Source organism: Camelus dromedarius, chromosome 2 (assembly GCF_036321535.1).
Source record: "Camelus dromedarius isolate mCamDro1 chromosome 2, mCamDro1.pat, whole genome shotgun sequence".
In the NCBI taxonomy this organism is placed as follows: domain Eukaryota; kingdom Metazoa; phylum Chordata; class Mammalia; order Artiodactyla; family Camelidae; genus Camelus; species Camelus dromedarius.
In genome coordinates, this window is record NC_087437.1 from 52,414,261 (window position 1) to 52,433,352 (window position 19,092).

Sequence of the window (19,092 nt, forward strand, 5' to 3'; positions counted from 1 at the left end):
GCTTTAGTAGGTTCTTACTCTGTGCCAGGTTATATGTTAAACACTCTGCAAGTATTACCTCATTTAGCCCTTGTTACAGCCCTGAGGTGGATACTCTTTATTATCCACTTTCTGATTGGGGAAGCTGAGATGCACAAAGATAAGGAACTTCCCCGTGCACAGAATCAGTATTTGAACCAGAAAGTTTGAATCTAGAGCTCATGCATTTTGCAGCAATGTTAAATTTATCATTTAAGGACTATTTTTTATGAATTTTCCCCCCTAAGTTTGTGGGAAGTTGCTTTTGTACAATGTTCTCTAGGCCTGGAGCCACAGCAAACTTTTTAGGCCTTGCCCTAGGGATGGGGGCTTCATCAAGAAAGTGAAGGTGAACTGCCTGAAGACAGTAACGTTTCCAGGAAGGTGGATGAGGCAATAGTAGAATTAGGCAGTCCCTGACAGGCAGAATATCTTCATGTGAACATTACATGATACAGAAATTTGTGGATCTCTAGGGAAGAAAATTCCATAACCTCCCTTGGGAACACAGTTCTGCAATGGTTCTCCTATGTTCTAATTGCTCTTTTGTTTAAAACATAGGCAATCTTTCCCTAGAGATATTTTTTGAATCAATAAAATTATCTCCTAATTTAATATAACAATGTTAAAACCATGGGTATTACATACTTTTTCTCCCAAATATTAGAACTACAAAGTATTAATATTCTCTCAAATACTAGAGGTACGTAGAGTTTTCCTTTTCTTTTCCATTTAATTAAAACCTGGAAGGTAAAAATAACTACTGTAATTAAATCAAAGACAAAGGAAATTAAGTATGAAAAAGAAGTTGCATACGTTTGGGATTTTTCTCTCCTCTTTTCCATCTTACTTATTCCATTTTGACCTGGTATCTTTCTGTTTATTGATTCTCTGTGCTTTCATTTATAATTTCAAATGAATGTTACAAACTCTATGTGCCTCAATTTCTAGGTATATTGGTCTATCCCTCCTTATCCCCCTTTTCTCATTCTTTTACTTTCCTTAAGACAATCTTACTGTCCCCTTGTCCTTCCTTTCATGCCTCTTGAATTCATATATATATTGAGCGTATTGCCACATATCTTTTCCTTTTAATTTTTTTGGTTAAAGATTTGTATAGCTAACAAGTCTTGAGGATTCACTGTGCACTGGATCATATCTCATATATGATCTATGAGGTGGATTCTGTTGTTAGCACCATGTATATATATATATTTTTGGGTGGGGGAGGCAATTAGGTTTCTTTGTTTGTTTATTTATCTGTTTATTTATGGAGGTAGTAGGGATTGAATCCAGGACCTCGTGCATGCTAAGCATGCACTCTACCACTGAGCTATATCTTCCTCTGTTATCACCACTTACGGATAATGAAATTGGAGCTTAGAGAGAGAGTAAGGTCAAGTTAATGATTAGTTCCACCAGTGCTTTCTGTCTTAGCCCCTTACAGTATTGCCCTCCATATGATGAAGTGCATAGGAGGTTCTGAATTTGTTGACTGGGAAACAATATGAAAGTGTGCATTATAGCCCTAATTTTAAAAATTTAAATAGTAATTTTAAAATAATTTCAGTGGTCATTTCAGTTGTTCTCCTGAACTGTTCATCTTAAGGAGAGTCATAGATTTCCAAAAAAAAAAAAAAAAAAGAGAGAAAGGAGAAGCACAAGATAACAAGAAAGGAAAATAATAAAAGGGACTAGCTTATATTGAGTGCTTACTGTGTAGTTGATGCTTTTGTCAGGGACCAACTCAAGTTCACAGTTCTATATATTCTATAATCCTCCCTTTTTTAAAAAAAATTAGGGTATTTCTCTATCTTCTACTTTTCCATGAATAAATAACTTGTTCACAGTTCCTAAATATAATTCTTTACCAAAGGTTGCTTTTTGATCCTAAATGCAATGGGTTTAGTTCCTTAATGTGTAATTCATCTGGACCTCAGAACTTGTAAATAATCAAGATATAATTAGATATAACTTTGTCTCTTTATCTTTCTTGCATTTCAATTCACTTACCAAGATTATTCCACCTTTTCCAGCTTGAATATGATTTTACTAGTAGAGAAGATAAAAACAAAGTAGGAGTCATCCACTGTTGTTTCCTCATTGTCATCTGTTTTTAATTCATTTTTCTTTTTGTTTTGACTTTATAATTATTCTTATGCCTATTTGCAAGTCTCAGCACACACTGACAATTAGTTTTCCTGACAGTGTCTTTAGAATGCAGTAAAGATGGCTCATTTATCTGTGTATTTAAAGCAGCAAAGATTTGGATTGAAAACTTCTTTTTTTAAAAAGTTCTATTTTTTATATTTTATTTATTTGTTATTGTATTATTTAATTATTTTGTTTTGGCAATGGCAGGGAGAGAGGTAATTAGATTTATTTATTTTTAGAGGAGATACTGGGAATAGAACCCAGGACCTCATGCACGCAAAGCATGCACTCTACCAGTTGAGCTATACCCTCCCCCTGAAAACTTCTGATTAACCGAGTAATGAATGCTGAGACTAGTAATTTAGGAAAATAGAAAATTTTCAGTGATAATCACTGTTGACCTTTTGAACCTACTTTATTGTTTTCTTGAAATGCTTATATAATTATTTTTATACTTATTAATATTAAATATTTAAGGGCATAAATGTCTGTGTCTTATTTTTTAAGACATTCTAAGTGCATTTATTTAGTTATTAATTTTCTTCTTCATATGGCAAGTCAGAAAATGTTGATTCTATTCTGGAATATTAACACTTATATTAATATATATTATTTACCATAGGTTTATGGAGATTATAGAGAAATCATTCCTTTGGTCAAGAAATTTATTTAGTCTTTGACTTAAAGTATATTTGAAGCCTCACAAGTTTCTATTTTTGATAAGATTATAGTCTACAACTCTGAAAGTGAGTATGTTTATAATGTAGGTTTTAAAAAATAAATCTTGAAACCTACATTGTAAAATTAGACTTTAATCATGGTTGTATTTATAGGCACTAATATTCATAAAGTAATCTGTCAACATGGAGGTTGCCTTTTTATAATTTTAATTTTTTGCTGGTTCTAGCAGACTTCAATATTATTAAACATTCATAATGTAAACCAAAAATACAGGTGTATGGTAGACACTGAATCAGTATTTTTGAATGCATGGTTATTGGGGGAAACATTATAAGGAAGACAGGATAAGGTAGGTCAATGAATATGGTTGATGTGAGGTTATTATTGTCCTTTCAAATAGGGATTTCATTGGATGGTTCACAGTTAAGAGAGCAAGTTAGGGGTAAAGATGTGATTGTAGGTCACTCTTCTCATCTGATTTTAAATAATCATATACTTAGAATTTTGTAATTCCATTAGAAAAAGCTATCTAATTTTTTTTAAGTTCAGATGAAGATCTCGGTGACAGACCTCTACCATGGGAAGATCATTTTATGTTATTACTATGAACAAGTAACTGAATCCCAGTTTTAAAATGTGAATGATGCCCTAATAGCAGAAATCTTACTTATGCTCTAAATACTGCTATATGAATTTTAGAGAAATAATCAGGAGGTTAGGATGGCAGTTCATTTTAAGGCAAGAAAATGCCAAGTAGAGAGAAGACAGCTTGGGAAGAGCTGAGCATCAATCAGGAAACCTCAGCAATAATAGTTACTTTTAAATTTTATTCAATTTCAGTCATACTTTTATCTGTGGGACAAAATTATCCAAAATCTTTGATTTACTTATATTTATGACATAAAACTCAAAATCTGATCTATTATAAAATTATCCTCTTTTAGTAATATGGGGGAAACTATATTATATACTAAAAACACAAGAATTCAAGGGCCATTTGGCCACATTACCTCTTCCATTCCTCTTTTTCTCTGTGCTGATTCCATCTTGGCATGAAGCCAAGGTAATTTCCAGAAATTGGCAGTGCCCTGGCAAGTGCACAGCTGCTGCTGTCTCCAACCCTCGCCTACTAATTTTACACAAACCACTTCCTGCTTTTGAGGCTGAGCAATTCACAGGGCAAGGCAAGTGTGCCTGAAGGGTGGATATGGAAGCACTACCTTGTGCTCCTGGCAGATTCAGGAGCCCTTGTATAGGTGGCAACAGCATCACTTCACCTGCAGCCCTGCCCATAGAGCTTCCTCCTGATAAGGGTGATGTGCCAACCTGGCCCTTTTACCCCTCTGCTCTTCCTTGTCTTTTTCCACTTGACTCTCACTGTTTAAAATTCTTGCCTCTTTCCCTTTCTGTTCCCTTCTAATAAATTTCTAGCTTTGACTTCTCATGAATTAGAAGATCTAAACAGTCAGTTCCCATGAGGGTCTCTGAGCCAAATCTGGACAGAGAGAGGGGACCTGGGAGGACAAAGACCGAGGCAGAGATGGTGGGATTGCTTGTGCACCCTCAGGTTCCACTTACCCTCCTCTTCATTGTGTAGTGGCAGCATGTGGGTGAACGTACAAACGCAGGTAAAACTGTGATCTTTTTATCCTCCTACACCCTTCTTACATGTAGAATCAGCTTGATCAATTTGAATATAGTCATGGTGATGATTTCTTTCCCTTTGTTCTTGTGCTTATCCATTTCTCCGCCTTCGTTGGTTGAAATTGGACTTGATATTCTTGGTGAGCAGAGGAAAGCCTCTTTGACTACACATCTTTATGCACATCTTCAGGTTTCCATCACCTCTGCCCACTCCCAGAGCAGCTGAATCACCAATAGCTAGGTGCTTTTCACTGTTCTGTTGATAGATGCAGGGTCACCCCTCTAAATGGGTGCTTGTGCTTCCTTGGGTGTAGCTTTAGTGCATCTAGAGTAACACTGTGAATTATTATCATTTTTGTCATCAGTGGTCATGCTGCTGTCACATGACTAGTTGTTTCTGTTTATCCAAATAAACAACCAGACTAGGGGAAGAGCAAAGGATGAGGAAAGAGGACTCATTCCAGCTCTGCCACTAATTAGTTGTATTGATCAAGTCAGCAATCTTTCTGGGTTTTGATTCTCATGTGTAAAACAAGTGGGTTGGACTATATTCCTTGCAAATCTTGTTGTTTGTTGGTCTCTTAAATATCAAACTGAATGTGATGATCATGCTGAAGTTCTCTTCTTTAGACTCATCCCCAGTGCCTATGGGAACAGGTCCACTTCTTGTGCACTCTTAACCTCTTAGAAATGGAAAGAGATTGCAAAGGAAACATGTGTTTCTAACTTTTTGTATATGAGCTCATTTCAATATGATGTCATCATGGGAAAACTCAGAATAAAAGTGGACAAAATGGAAATTTATCAGAAATTAACATAAAATCCTATGGTTTGGTTCAAAGAACAAATTGCACAAATAGGTGTTTGGCTGAAATTCACATATACATTTGAGTGTTTGCATTATCCTCAAGCCTGATATGAGCCAACAGCATAATGTATGTATGTCCCGTGCTGTAAAGGATAACCACGAGTCCCAGCGATAGAGACAGACTGGAAGCAACTGCTGAGGCAGTGGCCAAGAGATCAGGCAGAGCAAGGTCTGAGAGGCCGAAGGCCAGAGACAGCTCAAGGTTGTGGCAGGAGATCAGAAAGAAAGCAAAATGAGGGGATCAGTAATGTCAAAGCTTAGAGATGCGCACAAAAGGAAGGAAGTGGGGCAAATAGGGGAGGGGAATCGTGGTCAGTTCAGCAAACAGCAGTTGCTGTAACAAAGGGCTCCAGCTTTTCTTTTTCCTTCGTTCTTTCCTTTCCCCAACCGTATATTCCCAGGCAGCCTCCCAGCCCCTAAATTTCTCCATGCCCCAGAATTTAAGTCCCTCTTAACCTAACTGGATGTAGTTAAATCTCTTTGATTTGTTTAAAGGGAAAAATCATCTGCATTATTTCATGAGCTTTCAGAGTCCCTATATGAAGGAGGAGTTACCTTTGTTTCACACTGCTCATCAACATTAGCTACCTATTTCATTATTTCTGGGTTCCCAGCCCTCTCACACATGCCCTGGTCATTTTTCCCTGTCTCTGCAAATGCTTGTATTCTTCCCTGACTTCCTTTCTTTTGTCAGTTTCAAACACACCTTTCTTTCAGAGGTTCATCTCAATTCCATTCAGCCCAACCTAACTATTCCTGCCCCAGTGTTGTTCCTCTTCTCTCACAGCTCTGTGGAACAGAATATGACCCTTAGGTCATGGGATAAAGAAGTGGGCAGGAGTTAATTCCCTTGATATAAGTACCAACTCCTTAAGTAGCATATAAGCTTTGAAAAGAAGAAACTGTCTTAAAGAGACCATGTAGTACAGTGGTACAGGAGTTTGGGATTAGGAAAAATAACCTGGTGTTCCATCCTAGCTCTGTGACCTTTAGCATATACCTCTCACTAGGCCTCAGTGTCCTTCTGTGAAAAACAGGGATAATAACTCTGCACTCTGGTGTCCCCTCACAAGCAATCAGATGTTTAGATCAGGATCACAGGAAACATTATTTTTTCACCTGTGAAGCAACCTAAGAAAGTGAGGGTTATCCTAAGAGGTGCCCTCATGTTGTAAAAAAGAATATGCTCTACCACTTAGTCAATACATGGCCTTAGAAGTTTCGTACTTTTCTAAAGTGAAAATACCACCATCACAAAGATTGTGGTGCTGATGCTGACTTATGCACCAGTTTGTAAGAGCCAATTGTCAAATATTTAGTAACTTCGCAAGCAGGTTGTTAAACTGCTATTAGCTTGAAATCTGCTTTGGTGGGAGTATTTATACCAGGGAAATTGGCAAACACTACAGTCAGATTGTTGGTTTTCTTACTCTGGAGAGTAAACTCATCACTGATTATGTTAACAGGGCTCTGTAAATTGTAAAGCCCTTTGTCTTACTTATCATTAAAAATAGTAATGGTAATAGTAATGTTCTTTATGCACAGAACCTAGCCTAGCGCATGGCACAACTCCCAGCATATATTTAATAAATACTTTTTTTTAACATTTTACAAAGTATTTAAAAAAAGTTTTTAACTTTTTTTTATTGAGTTATAGTCATTTTACAATGTTGTGTCAAATTCCAGTGTAGAGCACAATTTTTCAGTTATCCATGAACATACATATATTCATTGAGCTACCGCTAGATCTTGTATATATTTCCCTGTGCTATGCAGTATAATCTTGTTTGTCTATTCTACATTTTGAAATCCCAGTCTATCCCTTCCCACCCACCCCCACGCCCTTGGCAACCACAAGTTTGTATTCTATGTCTATGAGTCTGTTTCTGCTTTGTATTTATGTACTTTTTTTTTTGTTAGATTCCACATATGAGCAATCTCATATGGTATTTTTCTTTCTCTTTCTGGCTTACTTCACTTAGAATGACATTCTCCAGGAACATCCATGTTGCTACAAATGGCGTTATGTTGTCGGATTTTATGGCTGCATAGTATTCCATTGTATAAATATACCACATCTTCTTTATTCAGTCATCTGTTGATGGACATTTAGGCTGTTTCCATGTCTTGGCTATTGCAAATAGTGCTGCTATGAACATTGGGGTGCAGGTGTCTTTTTGAAGTAGTGTTCCTTCTGGATATGTGCCCAGAAGCGGGATTCCTGGGTCATATGGTAAGTCTATTCCTAGTCTTTTGAGGAATCTCCATACTGTTTTCCACAGTGGCTGCACCAAACTGCATTCCTACCAGCAGTGTAGGGAGGTTCCCTTTTCTCCACAGCCTCTCCAGCATTTGTCATTTGTGGACTTTTGAATGATGGCCATTCTGACTGGTGTGAGATGATACCTCATTGTAGTTTTGATTTACATTTCTCTGATAATTAGTGATATTGAGCATTTTTCCATGTGCCTATTGATCATTTGTATTTATTCCTTGGAGAATTGCTTGTTGAGGTCTTCTGCCCATTTTTGGATTGGGTTGTTTGTTTTTTTCTTATTAAGTCATTTGAGCTGCTTATATATTCTGGATATCAAGCCTTTGTCAGTTTCATTTGCCAAAATTTTCTCCCATTCCATAGGTTGTCATTTTGTTTTACTTATGATTTCCTTTGCTGTGCAGAAGCTTGTAAGTTTAATTAGGCCCCATTTGTTTATTCTTGCTTTTATTTCTATTGCTTGGGTAGACTGCCCTAGGAGAACATTTTTGAGATGTATGTCAGATAATGTTTTGCCTATATTTTCTTCTAGGAGGTTTATTGTATCTTGTCTTATGTTTAAGTCTTTGATCCATTTTGAGTTTATTTTTGTATATGGTGTAAGGGAGTGTTCATTGCTTTACATGCTGCTGTCCAGTTTTCCCAACACCATTTGCTGAAGAGACTGTCTTTATTCCATTGTATATTCTTGCCTCCTTTGTCAAAGATTAGTTGACCAAAAGTTTGTGGATTCATTTCTGGGTTCGCTATTCTATTCCATTGGTCGATATGTCTGTTTTTGTACCAATACTATGCTGTCTTGATTTCTGTAGCTCTGTAGTATTGTCTGAAGTCTGGGAGAGTTACTCCTCCAGCCTCTTTCTTTTTCTTCAGTAATGCTTTTGCAATTCTAGGTCTTTTGTGGTTCCATATAAATTTTATTATAATTTGTTCTAGTTCTGTGAAATATGTCCTGGGTAATTTGATAGGGATTGCATTAAATCTGTAGATACATCTCTAGACATATTTGATGTTTATTTTTCTGAGGTCCCATAGCACCGTGTACATATCTGTGTATCCTATCTAATTGTATGGCTATTGTTGTCTTTCTCTCTAGATTGTTAAGTTCCCAAAGAGTGAGAACCTATATGCCATTCATTAATGCCTAACACATTGTATAGCATGTGATAGGAGCTTAGTTAATACTTGAGTGGATGAAAGAGAGTTTAAAGGATAGGATATTTTCAATGGTTCACTCACATAAGCTATTCATAGGGAATGGCAATGAAAAGAAAAGGCTTAAAATTTAGGTCTTAGTAATAAAGATGAGGAATTAATAAAATGGGAATGGTCTATTTTTATTTTTAACCCCCAATATAGGATACTGTGGCTCCCCATCACCTTCAGGATAGAATCCAAACCTCTTAGCCTGGCATACTTACAATCTAGCCCTTGACTCTTCAATTCTTATCTTTCTCTGTATTATCCCTATTATATAGGGATTTGCAAAGAAAGTAAATTTCTAATAAGCAACATACATTGAATAAATTTAAGATAGATTTTGCATGATCTGGTGAATCTAGAACAATTCCATGTCTTTATTTTCAGAGGTTAGGTACCTCTGAGAAATTTGGGCCAATGGACAGATCAGAAGCAAGGAATAAGTTTAAAGGGCTGGGGCTTAATCACATTGCCCAGATTTGGTACAGTACAGCAAAAACAAAATTTATCTTAGGAATTTGTCTTGTCACATACACAAGACATTTATTTACATGCTTTAGGAATTAAAGTAAGGTGCCAGTGGAAAAGACACTAACGCAAACAGAGAATATGAGTAGTGACTTATAATAACACAGAATGTAGTTTCTAATAAAAATATATTTATACTTTGGGGAAGGAAAATAATTTTTTTCTGATTATAAATATAATAACTCATGTCTTAGTTTGTTCAAGCTGCTATAACAAAAATATCATAGACTAGATAACTCAGATAACATTTACTTCTGACAGTTTTTTGGAGGCTGATAAATCCAAGACCATGGCACTCAGAGATACAATCTGACGAAGGCATGCTTCCTGGTTCATAGACTGTGTCCTCACATGGCAGAAAATGTGAGGGAGCTCTCTAGGATTCTTTCTTATAAGGGCACTAATCCTATTCATGAGGGCTCCACCCTCATGGTCTAATCACCTCCCAAAGGCCCCACTTCCAAATAACATTACAATTGAGACTGAGTTTCAACATATAAATTTTGGGGGGACACAAGCATTCAGTCTATAGAAACATTAATGCAAACTACTCAGAGTATCTTGAAAAACAATAATATAAATCCCTCCCAAATCTAACCACCTGGAATTGACTATTGTTAATTCTTTGATTGTATCCTTCCAGTTTTTTTGCTTGTATATATGTTTGTGTATCCTTTTAAACAACAACAAAAATTTTTAATGGCTTATGTTGTATATATTGTTCTAATGTGTTTTTTGTATTAATATGTCATGAGCATTTTCCCATGTTAGTAAATACTCTTCTACAACATGGTTTTTAACTGCTGCACAGTATTCCACCATGTAGATCTACACTACTATTTAACCAATCCCCCTTCTTTCAATGTTTTTATTATAATAAATGGAAGTGTAGTAGTGTGGATGACTAAAGAAAGGGTGATCTCACGTCGTCCTCCTATTTTTCCCAGGTTCTGAAGCCCACTCTTACATCAGAGCTCTGTTCTAATGATCCTCTGAGTGTCGGTCGTCTCAGGACCTTGGGCACACTCATGGCACGATGGCCAGCCCTCAGGAGCACCTGAGCTGCTCCTCTTCCCTACAGTTACCCTTGAGAGAAAACAAAACCTTCAATGGACTACAAGATGACGTTGCACCAATGGGGAGCCACCCTTCACCCAAGCACCTTAAGAACCAGCAAGAAAAGGGGGTGGTGCAAACAGAGCTAACTGAGGGCACAAACAGCCCCATCACCACCACAGTGTTGACAAGTGTAAGCGAGGATTCCAGGGACCAGTTTGAGAACAGCGTTCTTCAGCTAAGGGAACAAGATGAATCAGAGATGGCCATTTCTCATGGAAACAGCAACCCTGTGGACGGAGAGGGCACGAGTGGAACTGAAGACATCAAGATTCAGTTCAGCAGGTCGGGCAGCAGCAGTGGTGGGTTTCTTGAAGGACTGTTTGGATGCTTAAGGCCTGTATGGAATATCATTGGGAAGGCATATTCCACTGATTACAAGTTGCAGCAGCAAGGTAAGCTAGGGTATGGACCTGGAAGATATTTCCTATGTAAAATGCACACCACCATTAACTGGATAACCTTTGACCTGTGGATGAATTAAAAGCCTAATGCCAGAGGAACACCCGTATCAATTTTCTATGGACTTTCTGAATGAAACAGATTGACATTTGGTTGGTTGTTTTTGGTCAAAGCCCATCTTCTATGGTTGTCCATTTCAGTAGTGTCCAGAGTAGAGCACATATAAGACAATCCATGACATTACAGTGAGGACAGTGTTACAGTTCCTGTTCTTTTTATCTCATCATTTAAAATTTCTATTTTCATGCATGTTTTCATATATATTGGTATTTTAGTAAAGTTGTACTTAATATAGGTATAATTATTTATAAATTGTACATACAAGTATAAAGTGTATATATATAGGTATATATATAAAGTGTGTGTGTGTATATATATATATGTATATATATATATAAAGAAGATACCCCATTTTCTTTATCCATTCATCTGTTGATGTGAAATACTTTCCCTTAAACCAGTACCAGTCTTCCCATCTATACCCCTTACCCATAAGTATATTTGGATTTACCTGTTAATCTGTCAATTTCAGGTATACTTTCCAGGATTTGTCAACCACAGCATCCATTCCTACTGCATGCAGAAATTCTTTGGAATTCCCTAGGTGTTGTCTATTTTTTTCTCTCTTTCATACATACTGCCATACCCTGGACATTCCACCCCTTTTCCCCTCTATGATCTTAAGGTTGCAGGGAAATCTAAAAGTTGTTCCTTGTCACACAAATGTTGGGGACTCCTATGTTAAATAGTACCATTATTTTAAAAATTGAAAATAAAGAGAAATCCAAAGATGAAAATAAAAATCACTTGTAATCCCACAACCCAGAGATAGCTACCCCTAATTTATTACTTTTTATAAGTTCCTTATCCTCTGCTTAGACACAAAACCTCTTAATATCTGCTTATGTGATAAACTCCTTTGGTTTTTAGAGTCTTAAATTGTCCAGTCTAATAATTATTTTGGTGGCAGTTTGGAGGTCTCAGGATCCAAATGCAGCACTGAGATTCAGACTTAAAGGGGGCTAACAGACACATCCTATGTCTGTTAAAAAGAGCCTTTAATTTTTTTAATGTTCTATAAGTTTGTATTTAATTTGTCTTCCAATTGATTATGTGATCTTCAGAAAGGCTTATTTCAGGAATAAATAAGAAACAGGCTTGTTCAGTTTAAGCTTACAAGGGTACGGCAGTTGCCCAACTCCTTAGCAGATGACGGGATATCCTACTGTGAGCAGGTGTTGCTGTGGGCCAGAGGAGAGATTCACTAGCCTGAAACTGAGTGTAGTTTTTTTTCTTGTCAGCTCTGGGATCAGGGAGCTAATCTTTAATCCTGGATTACAGTCAACTAATGGATGATATATAGAACAGATGTGTCCCTGCGTTTGGTATTATGAGGAAATTTCACTCGATTTAAAAAAAATTTTAATGATACCTTCATCTCCCATTTAGTACGTTGGTAGTGAAGTCCAAGTAAGGTAGTATGTGTGATTGAAATCTTTTATTGCCAAATAGTTCCCGGTCTCAAAGCAAGTATTGTCATAGACACATCTGAATAAACAGAGGAGAACTTACGCATTAAAGTGAGTGGGCATGTGGCTTTTTCTCAGTCCTAGGGATCATGGTGGATGTTGGAATTAAGATAGTAGTCATAGTGATGAATCAGAGAGAGGATAAAAGCTGGGAAGGAGTACCAATGGGACAGATGTAAAAGCAGCAGAAAGTCTGGGCTAACCTTGGAGGGAGCACAGCCAGTTTCCAGCATTATAAGGTTAGTTATCTTGCTCCTCAATGATCTAGGCCCCCAATTTTGCACATACTTGTCACTAACATTCTTTTTGCTGGCATTTTCCTGTTCATTGGCTCCCTTCTAGAAATTGATAGAGACATTGGGACTGGATAGATAGGACTAAATCACATCAATCAGTTTTACTTCTGGTAATTAGTTCTGGTAAAAAGATTGATGGAAAGGGGATTGAAGTATTACTTTACACTCTGTTCTTGAATTACCAGTGCTATCCCCTTTATTTTTCCATGGATAATTAAGATTTGGCTGAACATAGCTGAATTAACACAGGCATGAGCCACTGTTGGTCAAGGAAATTCTTATTATTTATTATAATATAAACATTTGGCATCTGAGTGCCAAATATATTTATCATTTGTATTTTATTTTATTTATTTTAACTTGAAGTATAGTTGATTTACCATGTTATATTAGTCCTAGGTGTACAACATACTGATTCAATATTTTTATGGATTATACTTTATTTAAAGTTAGTATAAAATATTGGCTATATTCCTTGTGCTGTACAATATCTCCTTGTAGCTTATTTATTTTACAGAGAGTAGTTTGTGCCTTAGTCCTCTACTCTTATCTTGCCCCTCCCTCCTATCATTTGAATTTCAATAATTTATTTCTCATTTTATAAAAATACTAAATAATAGGAATTATTTATAAAATATGTATAGTACATTACAATATAAACATTATAAAATGATATTAAAATGAAGGATTATTTACCAGCTTATTTTTTGAATCACTAAATAACAATATGAAAAAATTAATTTGCATCAGTCCTCACACCACATACAGCAAAATAAACTTCAGGTGTAAAGGTTAAACTTTTGAAAAATCAACTATGGATCACTCTTAGAAGATAGATTAGACAGTAGAAGAAATTACAAAGGAAATGACAGACATCTATAAAAATACTTTGTTCAAAACATAATAAAACTATGAAATAACAGGGTAACTGTATTTATAAAATTCATTATAAAATAAAGAAAATACTTTTATAAAAAGTCTCTTCCTACATATCAAAAAAATAGAAGGCTGTTTCAAGTTTATGGGAACAGCAGGACCCTAATAAATAAGTAGACAAGGGATAAATTTGATAATTCATACAAAGAAGATGTATTAAACAAATTTGGAGAAAATATTCTATCTCACTGTCAATTAAACTAGTGCAAACTTATAAAACACTATTTTATACCTAATTAAATTAGCACCAAAAAATAATTGTCAATATTCATTGCTGGTAAAGTTGTAGCACAAGAGACGTACTCATACTTTGCTACTGTCAGCAAAAACTAGCAAAATCCTTTTGGATAGCAATTTGGAATGTATACCAAGATCCAGGAAACTATACTCTTTAAGGATTGAATTTGAGGAAATAATACAAAGAAAGAAAAAAGGATCATGTTTAAATTAGCAAATAAAAAAATGGAAACACTTAAGTACAAAAAAAGGTAAGAGGGTACAGTAAACAACTATTAAGCTTATAATAAAAACTGTAAATAAATGGGGAATAGATTAAAAAGTAGAAAAAATATACATCACATAAACTCTTACATAGCTGTATATGATATACATATAAGCAAAGACTGGAAGATGAAAATGAATATGAGATGGGATTTCAGACAAAATATGTGCTTTTCTGTTTTTTCTAATATTTTCTGTTTCTAGTACTTAACAGTAAATAAAGATTGAGTAAATAGGAAAAAAAGGAAACCCAAAGATTATCTAGTTTTAATAGTTATGTATTAAAAATTATGGTAACTTGGGCTTTCATAACGTTATCCTGAGAACTACTGCCCACTTACACTCTTGCTCAGAATCCAGTGCTGGTGCTTTCTTCAGCCATCAATACCTATGTCCTATGTGTTCCACACAAGTCAGCCTGTGGGGATCAAAGTCATTAGAAGCCATAAAGCTACTGAAAGCAGTCAAGTCTGTAACTTACTGTTTCCTCCCAAATATCACTTGGTATATTTGTTCCTTTGGTGATTTCATATTTGTGAGCTGTTTGTATTTTAGAGAGATTTGTCTTTGTATAGCATCTATTCAATTTCAATAGAGCAGAAACCTTTAATACTGCTCATATCAAAAGACTGGGACAAATGCCCATGCTGTTAATCACCGTCACTATAATTTTTTCTGCTCTTTGTAGTTACATTTTGAAGGTCATGTTTTGACCATTGTAATGAAAAAAGGCATTTTATTCAGAACCTACAGAATTTCTTTTCTCTTAAAGTAGAGAAGATTAGAAAAGAGGGAAATGTAGTTCCCTTCTAGATACTGATGAACTCCTCCTGCACTTGCTTCATTGACGTAGTAGATAGTGAATTAACTTGCTTTCAAGATCAGAATATCTTCAAAGCTAATTCAACACTGCTTTGTTCAGTGCTCTGCAAACAGTGTCCTTTAAGTGATCGGTAACCTGATGAGAATCTCTCATAACCTTTCGCATTGTCACCATCCTTGCCTCACTCCATGGGGCTCCTAGCTCTTTGATGTTCACTTCTTACCATTGCAGAGATAATGCACTGGCAAAAAGGGGGACACAGAGAAAAATCAATGGATTATATTCTTCTTTTTAAGGTTCTGGAGATTAAAGCACATATTGATTGAATTTTGTATCTATTTTAAATAGCATTTTATTCATTACAAAAGTAATATAGGCTGAAACGAACACAATATTATAAATCAACTATACTTCAATAAAAAAAATATAGACTTATGGTTAAAAATATTTCACACAGAAAAGGATATGTAACATAACATGAACCATCAATAATGCCACCACTTAGAAATGACCCCGTTACATTTTTGGTGCCAAAAAAAAAAATCAAACTCTGAGAAAAAGAGAAACTCGAAAATACTGCATCCATATGAATAACTATATCATAACCAATGACCTTCCCAATTACTTCATGAGAGGCAATGTGGTATGGTGGAGAAAGCACTGTCCCTGGATTCAGCCAATTGTCGGGTTCTGGGCCCAGGTTTGCCACTTATCAATTATATGACCTTGATTAAGTTATTTAAGACATAGTTACCCTGTGCCTTAGTTCTCTCATTTGAAATAACCATAATAAAGCCAGACTTGTAGGATTGTTGTAAGGATTAAACACATGATAGATCTAAAGCACTATGCTAATGTCTGGCATATAGTAAGTATTAAATAAAAGATAATTACTAGTATAATTATTATACATAATTAGATCCTTAGGAGAATATCACTGAAAATTCATTCAGCGAGGATTGATTGAGCATCTGTACTAGAAATTCAAAGAGGAATAAAACAACACTTATAATGAGTGATGGGGTAGGGATGGTGATGTAGAGACAAACAGGTGAATTGACTGAACGTACAAGCTTAAAGTGAGGAGGTGGGGCCGTGGAGTGTCGCGATATGTTTCATTTGGAGGCGATTATATTGGAGATCTCTGATCTGCTAGGTTTCACTGGATAAAAATTGATACAAACTAATACATGTGAATATTTAATCTATAGTTTTAAGACTCATGGAAAGGTTATATCTTTTAGCAAGTTACCAGGTGGGAGACAAAGGATAGAGGTCATTTTGGGTAATGGTAAAGTTGGTACCTTCAGAATGGCCTCGTAGAATGGTCCCTGAGTAAATGCTGAGATCTCTGTAAGTTTGTGTCTCGCTTATGTGCCTAGATACTTGGGAAGTGCCATTTGAGGAGATCTCAGAGCTGCAGTGGCTGGGTAGTGGAGCCCAGGGAGCTGTCTTCTTGGGCAAGTTCCGAGCGGAGGAGGTGGCCATCAAGAAAGTGAGAGAACAAAACGAGACGGATATCAAGCATTTGAGGAAGTTGAAGCACCCTAACATCATCGCTTTCAAGTAGGTCAAGGCCTTTTTTTTTTAAGAAATAGATTTTCTTTCCCCTGATATATACATGTAAGTTCCTGCTTTGAAAGACATGTTAAGAACACTCTGTAGACTTAGCACTGTGTTAGGTGCTTTGCAAAGAATGATCCAATTAGAGTCATGTGTTTAAGGATTTTATAATCTTGTAGTTCTTCTTGCCAGAACACACACTGCTTGGAAGGGATATACGTGGGACAGAGAGGGAGAAGGAATCTATTCCCGCCAAGCAGTCACATCTGCTGAATCAATGTCATTTATCAATAGGATGACAGAGGCCCCTTCAAGATAACCTGAACATCCTAAAATTCAATTAAGAAAACAAAGCTAACATCTGAAGTGATCACAGAACAGTTAGTTCTTTGTAAATAGAGATGTATTTTCTTATTAGTTTCTGTTGGTGTCTCTTCTTAAATATTAACTTGTAGTAACAGGTATCTTCAGAGAATTTCTCCCTGCTTCAGGTGTTGCTAGGTCCCTTTTCAAAGAATGCCAAAGCCTCAACTTTCTGAATCTAATAATAGTAAAGTAATGATAGTAAACTAAATGCTATATTTGTTTCACAAAGTGGTTGTTTTCAAGAGTGTGTGAATGTATCTTTCTATTTTAGACCATTATTTTCATAACACTGAAAATGGAGAGATTCAAAGGTAAATTTGTGAAAGTCACCAAACTCGGCAATGCTGAGCTCTGAATATAGTATAATCTCTTCTGCCTGTACCTTCCCCTTGAGTTTCTTCTCTTACCAGCCTTGAAATTTTGCCCTAGCCTTGAACAAATGAATGGTGAGTGGCTTAAAAGGAGGTCCTTTTCCTGTTCCTCACTTTCCTTTTGGTGAGGGACAGGAAAGGTAGCCTTTAGGAAGGATGAAAGATTAGAAATTAGAGCTTCTTAGTGTATTTTTATATATATTTCAGTTCCAGAAAATAGTATGACCAATGATGCTACAGCTAAAAGTGGAATAACATACAAATTCCCCTTCCCTAACCTAGGAGGAGTTCCTTCCTGCCCCCAAGAGAGATCCTTTTCTTAATAAAATTCTCATTAGAGAGCTAAACATGTCATGCAATAATTTTTAATTGGAAGCATATCCCCAAAGTAAGGAATAGAAATCTTGGGTACAGGTTTTTGTAGAATAAGTTTAAGTGTGTATTGCAGTTGAGTTTTGATTCCCAAATAAGATTCCTTATGGAAAGGGAAAGAAAGTGTGAAAAGAAGAAAAGTGTTCAACTGAGATACTAAATGACATCCTTGGACTCCTTTCCATGTGGCAGGAACGTCCGTGTAGAGGACATGGGAGAGAACTTCAGCGACTGTAGTGATTCTATTATTGGTTGCCCCAGGAGGGCCAGGAGGATGTGAGACTAAAACAAAATGCTATAGAGAACAATTGTAATCTTCCCCAGATGGTAAGTTTCAAAAGACGATAGGAGGATTGTTTTTAAGCAGACTGTCAGAGACTCACTTCTTACCTTCATTTTACTTTACTGAGATGATCATCATTACAGTATGGTCCACCATCCTAAATGGAAGGAAGAGCCTTTTATTTAACTAGACTTTAAGCTTGGGTCATTGGTATGCTGGGTTTGAGACACTGAATATTTAGATTAGCATGGCCTTTTGGCCTCTGGCAGTGAGCTAGGCTGTGCGTCTCAGGTAAGAGGACTTTTCTAGCAGGGTGTCCTAGGCACCTGAAGGTAGACATGTGTCCTAAGAGGATAGAAGTGACAAGCTTGATTTTTCCTTTCTTTTGCTCCTTCCTTTTTCCTTCAAATCTTTTCCCTACTGACCCTCCTACCTGCGCATACAGTTTTCAGCATTGTGGACAAGAATTGCTCTGCTAGTGTCCAACTCTTTAGGCTGAAGATGTTTGAATAGTCTTTACCTCTACATGGAAAACAATAGTGAGACTGTGTCCCTGGCCCGTTACACCATGCTCTTGAGGCATTGTGCAGTGTTATGTTTGCAGCCATCTGTGCCATGTGTTGCTTGGCCAATGAATCATTCAGGACCGTCTGGAAGATATGAAAGCATGATTAGATTTCGGTACGTCTCTCTGGATACCGATTTCTGTGCTTTCAGCTTCTCTTGAAGTTACTAAGAACCATGTACAGAAGGGAAGTGCAAGAAAATACTAGATTCTTTTTTTCTTTCAATTTTTTAAGCAATCTTTTAAGAATACCCAACCTGCCTGTCCCTAATGGAATTGAGTGCCAAAGGGAAGAAAAGGTAGCAATTAGAAGTGATTATAGAGCTGTTATTTATAGCTACTAAGGAGCCTTGTCATAGTACAGGGCTGATGGAATGATCGCTTCTCATTTGTCAGTCAAGAAAGATGAAAAGTGAGTAACATATCGCTGTTAGACTCTTTCTGTCAGTGTGTGACAAGTTAAAACATGGTTGAATAGGATACTGACTACTTTCAAACCAATATTTGTTTTGATATTCTTAAGCACATTACATTATTTCTG

General features: G+C 36.3%; 1 protein-coding gene and 1 non-coding gene across 4 annotated transcripts in view; one reads left to right on the top strand and one right to left on the bottom strand.

The window, feature by feature from the left end:
- MAP3K13 (mitogen-activated protein kinase kinase kinase 13) overlaps window positions 1-19,092 on the top strand; it is a 152,795-nt gene that overhangs the window by 100,620 nt on the left and 33,083 nt on the right. For all 3 annotated transcript variants that reach the window (XM_064493468.1, XM_010976167.3, XM_031452664.2), the window contains 2 exons: window positions 10,316-10,879; window positions 16,414-16,597. In XM_064493468.1, coding sequence (XP_064349538.1) covers window positions 10,405-10,879; window positions 16,414-16,597 — 659 coding nt within the window. In that variant the 5' untranslated portion in view covers window positions 10,316-10,404. The remainder of the gene's footprint in view (window positions 1-10,315; window positions 10,880-16,413; window positions 16,598-19,092) is intronic.
- Window positions 2,412-2,485, bottom strand: TRNAA-UGC (transfer RNA alanine (anticodon UGC)). Its single transcript has one exon. It is a non-coding gene; the product is annotated as a tRNA-Ala (tRNA).